Here is a 9962-nt window from a genome sequence, read left to right on the forward strand (position 1 = left end):
GTTGCTTTTCACATAGTTAGCTATGCTTTTCACGATAGTTTTATTTCCTCTTTGCCCCTCCCTTCCATTCTACACTCACCAGGATATTTCTCACCGCTGAATGTATTTATTATCCACTCACAAGCATTCCTGCTTTTCATTCTAAACAAACAGAACAACAAGAACTTTAGCATAAATGGAAATTTACAACACTGCCGCACATCATCATCATCATCATCACATCTTTGTTTACCCTCGGATTTTAGAGTAGCTTTACCCTCCCTATCATGATATACCGCAGAGAACAGACCAGAACACCGGGAACTGTATGCTCTGCCCTTTGCGAATCTGTGCTGCATCTTTTACGTCCCACAGGGTCTTACAGTTTATCATCCTTACCCGAGAAGACCAAAGCAATTGTAGAAGTCATCACAAAGGATGCACTTTCTCCCCAAGTATTTGAAGACCATGAATGTTGGTCCGGCCAGAGTTTTGATCCGACGACCTCCTGCACATAAATCCAACGATCAACCAACCAAGTGAACGGGCCGGGAGCCGTATCACGCACACCACACAATAAAAGGCCATGGGCTGGATCACGATTTCGGGACTTCGAACTGATAACATACTAGCAGAGCTGAAATCCGCGTGAATGGGCAGTCTAGTAAAGCCCCCTTCACGGCAATATACTGGTAAGCACACAACAAGTCATTTTCTCACACCCGTCACTGGCCAAGCTTGGAATTCTTTTACCTTTTCTTTGCAACAACCCATCACGTGCCTTTAGTATTACTCCTGGCTAAAGAAGCCACAGACAGCCCAGACTAACAATTTGAGAGCTTAGGTAACGTATCGATTTCAGCTTATCTTATGTTATAGCAAAAGACACTAAAAAGCAACTTACTTAATACACCCCACACATGTCTCTAGGGGATTTCAAAACTAGCTCAAATCACATAAATTGGAGAAAAGGACATAAGATGCCACGAAAGTTTGTTTCTTTCTCCAAGGACGCAATAGATTTACGGTAAGTTTTCCGCTAACTTGCATCACCTTGTTTTCAAGCTGCACTCCGGTAGCCACGCAAGCCTATTATGTCGTTACGCACGCTCGCTCAAACTTACAGTACTGCAAAACACACAAACACCAAATTACATTTGCTGGGAAATCTGCAAGCTTAAGGGGATTTTTGGATAGAACGTGTGTGGTATGACTCTATGATAATAAAATGCTTTTAAGCTAGACCTGACAACAGCTGTCCCTAAACTTTTCCCATGGTAGTCTCTATCAATGGTACATGCCAAAACGTCGCTGTACGGTTTAAACAATTCAACCAAATTCTGCAAAGAATCACACCAGAAAAGAAAATCACGTACAACTTTTAAGTAGTAACAAATCAACAAGTGCTTATTTTAATATTACAAGAGATGATTATCACAGCCGTTCGTGTTGAAGATCAGTGGAATATTTAGATTCTAGAGGTTCTCAACTTGGAACTTTTTGCAGATGTATCCCTGATTCCTTTTCCCTGGGTGTGAAGGCAGTAATGAGACTGTTTAACCAAGCGTCACAAAGTCTCTCCTTAACCTTTTTTCTGAACCTAAATAGGCGATTTTCATTATGGCATGATTTTACTACCAAGATCAGAATGCTTTGTCATTCTGATTTTTCTTCTCTCCTCCAAGTCTAATTGTTAAAATTTGCCTGACAATAAAGCAACTCAAACAAGTCTAATCTTCGTAGTAAATGATATTATCATGCAAATCGCCCATACAACTTGTGTGAAGAAACGTGGGCAATAAACATCAAAAATTGTCCCCCATACTCAAGTAAGCATTATCAGTTTTGAAAAAAACATAACTCAAATGTAATACGAACAATCGTTTGTTGAGAATACCGACCAACATGAAAGTGCCTCTTGGATCCCACAAGAAAGATAAGAGGAGGGGGTTTGAAGTGTGGGAGGTTGGGGGAGGGGAGGGGGGGAGGGTGACCTTAACAAAAAGAAGATGATTTTACAGTGTTTGATTGAATTTTAGCTCTACATTGATACCTTTATCTTATCTCAGGATACATAAGTTTATTTAAGGTTGACGAAGCTATGCTATTCCACAATTAATGCAAATCACCTTGCCAAATTTTGAGGACATGATCACCCCCTCCTCCCTCTCCTCCCCTCCTCAAACACGAAGTCAAGAAGATTATGGGCTTAATATTAATTTATTTTAATTTTCTAAAGGCCAACATTCTATTTGTCAGTGAGCATATTAAACAACAAACTTGTTCTGTAATTGTTGTAGGAAGATTCTCAATAACGATAACATCACTGCCATCTGATGAAGCCAACAAATCTTCCTGTACAAGAAAAGAGAAATCATTCAGTGGTGTATTTGTCTCAAATCAAACGCTTACATGTATGTCCATGGACAAGGATGTAAGAGTTATTTTTGTTGACCATCTCTCTTTTATTTTGTATTTCTTGCCAGAATTGCACATCAAACCTTATATCTCTGATAGTCACACCCATTCATTTTAGTCAGTGGCTAGTGCCAGGCCATTTTACTCATCAATAATTGGGAGCCCCTGAGAGTGAAAGGGTTGGAAATATCGATGGGTGTATATTTCATTGTGTCTATTGCTTTTGACAGAAATGTCTGGTCGGATATGGCTCTGTACAGATATGTACATGTATGGGCATGTTCCATAGGATGGTGATTTCATCTTTTCTGCAACTTTGTTAGGAACATGCTCATAAATCGTGCCACTCATAAATCATGCCACTGGTATTATTATCACTATTGTTGTTGTTGTTGTTGTTGTTGTTGTTGTTGTTGTTCTTCTTCTTCTTCTTCTTATTATTATTATTATTGTTATTACTATTATAATATTATTATATACTCTACTACATTTACTAATAACTGCTACTACAAAGTTCTATTATTAGAGATTAAAGGGCTACCTAATGAACCAACAGGTTGTTGGACCGTTTGTTTTTCTTAATTGGAAATTTGCATTGCTTATCGTAGCAATGTGATTGGATGAACTTCAGCTAAGTTGGCCTGAATTTTCATACATAAAAATTTTTCCACAGCAAGCAATGCCTGTAGGATGAAGGTGGGCCTTTAAGCATCATATTTACATGAAATGCGAAATGGTGGGCTACTGCTTGTCATACACTGTAAAAGCATGAAAATAATATTATGTTATTCTAACTCGTCTCTCTCGTTTGAAAAATTAATTGATACCTGCTGCTAACACACAAAAAATGAGCTCATATCAAACAAGTTTCTTTCTTTTTTGACAAAATGCCAATTTTAGTCCGATGTTTGCTGTCTACTGTATTTATATGTTGCCTAATCTCTCTACTATTAATTTACGTTTAGACCTCAAGGTCCTGGATCGAGTAACCACTTACTAATGTGGATCAAGACAGTAACGAAAGGAGCAAATTATGTAAGCCAATTTGACATAAGAACATTCAACATACAAGGAAGGGAGCAAAAGCCCTGATGCTCATCTGAGCAGTACAACAACCTTAAATTTAGACCAGCAAAGAAAAGGATAAAAGTGAATAGCTGTGAAAATGCAGGCTTAGTATAAGTCATACATAATTTCATTAACTTAAACTAAACAACGGTTCCAAGGTGAGATTGAGCCCTTATAGCCTTTCCGGAACCTTTCTTTTTATACCCCAGTACTAACCTTACATCCTATGGAAACCAAAGGTGTAGTGGAGCTTGTATTTCTTTCATCTGTTGAATCAGATACGTTTGAGACTGGTCTTGATGTGTTATTCTTGTTTAACCTTGTAGCAGTCTCTTTGCACCACTTTGGCGTTGATGGCTTGACTTTACTGGCTGACAGTGGAGGAAATGACTCTTGTTTCTGTATTAGAAAGATGGCTCATTAATTTGACAAGAATGTTCATGACAGCTTGAGACATAATATCATGTTATAAAAGTACAAAAAATCCTAATGACAAAGTTCAACTGAATCTATAAATTTTTTTAGATTGTATTTTTTAAATGTCAACCTTAATTTTTAGTCCATACTTAAACACATTAATTATAATAATTTTATACATGTAGATTACCCCATGCCGTCTATGAGATGTGAGAGATCGCCGAGTTGCTTTTTGCTGATATTATATACATTACTCCTTGATCGACTTGTTCGCTTTGTCAAACGCTCACGAAGCGATGCACGTATGACGTCACGAGCCAATTCTTGCATTAGGACCGCTTACAAAATGATCGCAGGCTTCTCCAATGCCGTCCGAGTAATGGCCGACAGATTTTTAGCGGTTTTTGGCTGGCTATTCCCCGACTTATCTCGCTTCTATCGTTCCAAATTTAAATGCATTGTATTATTTTGAACATATTGACTTAATTGACGTTGAAAAAATTTGAAAAGAAAACCAATTTAAACATTTTCGTCCTAGTGGCACTTTAAAGCTTTTTATTTAATTTCATTTACTACCAGTTTCTCCTGATAGCTGATGACGCAGTCCCCATAAAGCAGCCCATTTGAGTAAAATTGAATCTACATGGTCTGTGGCATTGTGAATAGAGTTGATATTGGCCACCTATTATCAACATGATCTGTGGCAAATTTGTAAATAGTGTTGATAATGGTCAACTAATAAACTTTCATTATCCATGGTTAGAGCACCAATCCTCAAGCCCAGGCACTCATTTAAAATTAATCAACTAAGAAGCAAAGCCAACTTCCAAATGCTAAAGTAAGCAACAAGTTGAAAGTGAAGATATCAAATCATTCATCAGTTATTTACCGGTACCACATCACATCTTAAATTTACATAACACCAAGTTTAAACAATCCAAAATAAAAGCAGACGATTATTGCACAAATAATGTATAAGTTAATAACAAAAGTTATAAAACATACCTAATATGCAGAAGTAATGAAAGTGAGATTTGTGTACCCCAGATAAACACCTTGATAATGCTAGTTAATGATATTATTATTATTATTATCATCATCATCATCATCAGAATTCAAGGTGAATAGAGGACACTGGTGCATATTTACCAAGCCGCAGAGGGGAGAGGAAAATATTCACCCCTTTTCCTGATCCTGAAGTCAATAATACTGTTTATTTGTAGTAGATACCACTTCAAACTGATGACAAACATTTCTTATAAAGAGAACTTACTCATGGAAACTAGGGCTGTATTACTCTTAACCAATTTGTATTTTCTATAGCCACTCAGGGGTGAAAAGCATGTGGCTTAAATCACAAACCATAAACCAAAAAAATCACTACTCCATCATATGCTGCATACTAACCATGAGTCACTGTCAAAAACAGACAGCAGATTGCAGACCAAGGATAAAATGAGGCTAAATGGGCGAAATGGAGTCTGTGCACTGAACTCCAGCGAACAAGGAAATAACCAAAACTTCTTACAATGTTCACATACCACAATCCTTTAAATCTATCCATATCAAATGTCACTCTTGTGGAGCTATTTGTACCTTTAAATTAAGTGATGATTGTTTGCGTACAATTGTTAAATTTAGTATGTATTTTTGCCTTTTGTTTGGGTCCCTGGAGTGGAGCTCTGTGGGGATACCCTGCCCAAAGGGGAGAAGTTTATAAATAAATAAATAAATAAATAAATAAATAAATAAATAAGTAAATTAATAACTAAATAAATAAATAAAAGGAGACTAAATAAATGTTAAAATGCTGGTTTCAATAAGTTCAGACAAAAAGCATTGGCTACTTCACTCAGAGAACTCAAAAGCTGGCTACTTTTTTCCCTACTGGATTGAAGCAATTAAAGACAGATTCTTTCAAACCTAAAATCAATTTAAAAGTGATTATTTATTAATCGACAATGACAGCAGTCAGTTACTCTTCTAAAACCAGCCACCAACTTTAAATTTTAATGAAATCCCTGTTTAAGGCATTACTGCGATTTTCATAATTCTGTGGAATCTCACCTTCAAGCACCAAGCGCCAAACTGCTTTTTGGCTTCCATCAATCAAATTTCCGGAAATAGCTGGGAAGATCGACTCCGCCTCCGGAAAGTGAATTGGAGTTTTTGTTTAGTTCACAGCTTGAATATCGTTATGATATGTTTTTAGAAATTCTTCAGAAAAGATTTGTACAGATTCCATTGCTTTCCATTGGCAACGAGTTCAAATGTACAAATGTACCTTAGGGACCAAAGATGCTGATCGGTGGGTTACATCACACATCAAGATTTTGCTTTTGCCATCTGCCATTGGCATCGGAAGCTTGATTGATGAAAGTCAAAATGCAGTTTGGCCGTTGGAGCTTGAAGACAAATTCACCAAAATTATGAAAATCGCAGTAAGCAATAAGAAGTTGAATTAAATGTGATGATCCTTTTTAGGAAAAAAACCACTGCCAGGAAATTTTTGTCAACACAGTAGCATAATGCACTTTTATACAGCTCAACTGATCTTTTATTTTAAAAACCCTTTCTGACCAAAGAATTTCAAAAAGTGCCGAGCCAAACGAGCCAGTACTTCCATAGGTCTTGAATGTGGCCCTGTATTCTGTAGTTGCTCCCATAGTTTTTCCTGGCTACAACTGTCAAATCTTACCTGTCCATAGTTCATATTTCACCCCGTCTGCATTTTGTCCCTGGTTTTCAATTTGCGGTCTGCATATGCAAGCTTATAGGCATGTTTCACACAGACTGGTTTGTACTCTTAGTGCTAAAGAACTACTTTTTTAAATTGCCAATCACCTCAATATACTTTTCCCTTTAATTTATTCTCCGATATCGTCCAAAATACATTGTGTTGTTTTTGGAACCTTTTCATGGAAATTTCACTTTTTTCACTGGTTTTGAACAACAGGAAAAGTGGTCATACTTTGATCCATAACTGAGCAATGAAAGGGAATGAGTTTGACACCAGGTTGACGTCACAAAGTAACTTGCATCGCTGTTTTCAAAGACCTATCGCAATGCAAAGCAGTCTGTGACGTCAACCCGGTATCAAACCCAATCCCCTTCATTGCTCGGTTTTGGATCAAAGTATGACCCCTGTTCCCCTCTTTCAAAGCCAATAGACCTTATTCACGATGGCCTCCATGTTGGATTTGCTATTATCATGCAAATTAGCCACTCACATCTGAGGGGGCAAACAACACAAGTTCGAGAGGTTATAACGAACATCTTAGCCACACAGATGATTTGTTTCACGTTCATTGAGTGCTTATCACCTAAGTAGTAAATAGAATGATTACACAAGTTACTTCGATGTTTTTTTTTAGTGAAAAATGAGGAGCTAACGAAGTAGAAAGTCAAAATGTCAAAGGCAATCAAAGATATAAAATTATTATAAAAGGTGCTTAATTCTAAATTCTAAAATGTACCTTTAGCATTGTTATTTTCAATATTTCGACGAGCCGATTTTCCGCAATTTGCCTTTTTTCCAATGTTTGCCCTCCAGCATAACACATGGCTAATTTGCATGACAATTTGAAAACCAACGTGGCGGCTATCGTTAATAAGGCCTATAAAAAGTGAAATTTCAATCAAAAGGTTCTAAAAACAACACGATTTATTTGGGACGATTTCGGAGAAAAAATAAAGTGGAAAAGTGTGTTAAGGTGATAGGTACTTCAACGTTTCAAAAAGCTAGCAGAGACAAGCGCTTTTCAAAATCATAACAAAAAAAGGCATTTTACGTTTAAGATGCTGGAAATTTGCTTCTCAACTTTCTCTCCTGGTCTCCTAACAGGAGGTGAATCTGTCAAAGCACGAGCTTTCATCAGAGAGGCTCTTCCCCGCCCAGTCGAACCCCTGGGAATCGACTGCTTTTCCTTCGTTATTCCAAGTGCTGCTTTAGGAAGGGCGATGCAAGTGACATCTTTTGTTGGTTTGCCTCTTCCTTCTCCCAATGCTGGAATAAGTTCTGTTTCATCCGGCTCTTTCGAAGAGTGAACGTCAATAAACAACTCCTCATCCCGTGTTTTCCTCTCAGTGGCCATCATTTTGACTAACTTCCCCAGTCCCTACGCAGCTGAGCAACATTTTCGTACCCAGGGCCTGGTTGTTCAACGCCCTTTAACGCCAATCAAGGACGGTGCGAACTGAATTCAACCATGGACCGGGCCCACAGGGAAATAAGCGCCCTGATTCAGCGGTATTCTTGCGTGGCTTACTGAATGCGGGACGTATAGAAAACATGGACCCCAAGTCCATCGACAATCCCTGTGGACCACCCCTGTGGACCACCCCTCATTTTGTAAATTCAATACGTTCTACAAAAAAATCTTCAGCCGTAAGGGAGAAATGATCCTCGCACTAATCTGGAAAATTTAAGCAGGAGTCCATGACAAGGAGCCAACAACTCCCATACTAAGCCTATAAGTCCATGGGCCGAACCAAAATTTCTTACCACTTCTTGGGAAAAAGTGTGACTAGTGACAATTGAAAGAGCATCACAAGCTGTACTAAAATTTTGATGATAGCAAATCCGAAAGCGCAGCTTTATGAATATTTTGGGACTCAAAAAAGTAAAAAAAAAATAGCGCCTCTGCATGAAAACGAAGCTAGGGAAAACGCTCCAGCAAGGCATTGAATTTAAGATTGAATTCGCGGTTAAAGAAATTTTAAGCTGAGAAATGTTTCTTTTTGTTTTTTAATTCTTGCTGTTTGAATTACTAGAAAAAACTTGAATTCTAGTTTTATTTCGAATGGGTGATTATAATTATTTGCAATGCGTCGTGGGTAATTCAAGAAGGCGGACAATGTTCCAGGTTAGTTGTTGATCAACTTCTGTCTCTTCATGGCTTTTACGGCGGACTTTTGTTGTATTTCTTATTGTTGAAATATCGAATAGGCTTTTTAAAAGGTTTATCAAAGAAATCGGAATGAATTTAAGGCTATTTCAGAGCGATTTGTTATAACAACATAAATAAACTACTGGCGTTTGAGATATGGACTCGAATGCGATATCATGCTTTTATTCAGCAAGTATGTGGGGGTGATTTTCCTACTACGATTCTTTTTAACGACGTTGTTTTTTGGAATCTCTGCTAATGTTTTACTCTAAAGAGCGTCCTCGTGAAAGTGGCCTTTCTATCTTCATTTTATGGGAAATAATTCCAAAAGGTCTATAAGTGAAGAATTGAGCTCTCCCGCCAGCAAACGTATTTGTGTTGAACTAAGAGATAACTGCTTTATACATTGCACCATAGTTAGTACTAACTATGATTGCACCGACGCTTGTGGTGACCTATCATCACTGCAAGACATCCAGTCATGAAAAGCTCTTGTAAGAGCCGCAGAAATTTGACAGTGCGCAACGATCTTAGAGCTCGCAAAAACAGTGGGAGGAGAATATCCAAATATTACTTATCATCACAAATGCCGAAGCATTTTTACTATGAAAAGAGATCATGACAACATATGCAAAGAAAAAGTCATTACAACAACGAGAAGGTCACGGCAGAGAAAAAATCTATTCGTGCCTCCACTGAGCCAAAAGCCTAACAACTTACGAACGTGTTGTGACAAAGTTAGGAGATACATTAAAGGAAAAAGGTGTATGGGAGAAACTTACTCAATGCAATAAATTAGCTAGAGTATCAAGAGATTTGGTTGCAGCTGAAGCCTGCTATCATCGCAATTGCTATTGAGAGTACATCCAGCCAAAGCCAGAAACAATCTCGTCTACCAGTTCATCCTTTGCAACTTTGAATGTCGAATATGCACGCATGGAATCAGCATCGTATGAGAAGCGTTTCGATTATGTCAGGAATGCATGATTTACTGGAGACTCCAAGATTAATTAGACTCACAGATCTAAGCTAAACGATGATCTCATACATAAACGATTTGGGCCTAACGGAAGTAAAAGAATCAACCAAAACGCACCTGTATGCTACGCCGAATGTGACAAAATATCAAGTCCGCTAAAAATAAAACAAGTCACACCATTTATAATCAAGTTGCCAACAATTAGCATCAAT

General features: G+C 37.8%; 1 protein-coding gene across 3 annotated transcripts in view; it reads right to left on the reverse strand.

The window, feature by feature from the left end:
• LOC137971106 (uncharacterized) overlaps positions 1–8027 on the reverse strand; it is a 135800-nt gene extending 127773 nt beyond the window's left edge. Inside the window, exons 1-5 of one of the 3 annotated variants that reach the window (XM_068817826.1) lie at positions 7674–7987; positions 3682–3864; positions 2260–2334; positions 1225–1319; positions 80–141 (exon numbers count right to left, since the gene is read on the reverse strand). In XM_068817826.1, coding sequence (XP_068673927.1) covers positions 80–141; positions 1225–1319; positions 2260–2334; positions 3682–3864; positions 7674–7979 — 721 coding nt within the window. In that variant the 5' untranslated portion in view covers positions 7980–7987. Of the gene's footprint in view, positions 1–79; positions 142–1224; positions 1320–2259; positions 2335–3681; positions 3865–7673 lie in introns of all 3 variants that reach the window. The other 2 variants (XM_068817827.1, XM_068817828.1) reach the window with 2 other exon arrangements.
• Between the last annotated feature and the right edge of the window lie 1935 nt (positions 8028–9962).

The sequence above is a fragment of the Montipora foliosa genome, chromosome 9 (assembly GCF_036669935.1).
Source record: "Montipora foliosa isolate CH-2021 chromosome 9, ASM3666993v2, whole genome shotgun sequence".
Classification (NCBI taxonomy): Eukaryota; Metazoa; Cnidaria; class Anthozoa; order Scleractinia; family Acroporidae; genus Montipora; species Montipora foliosa.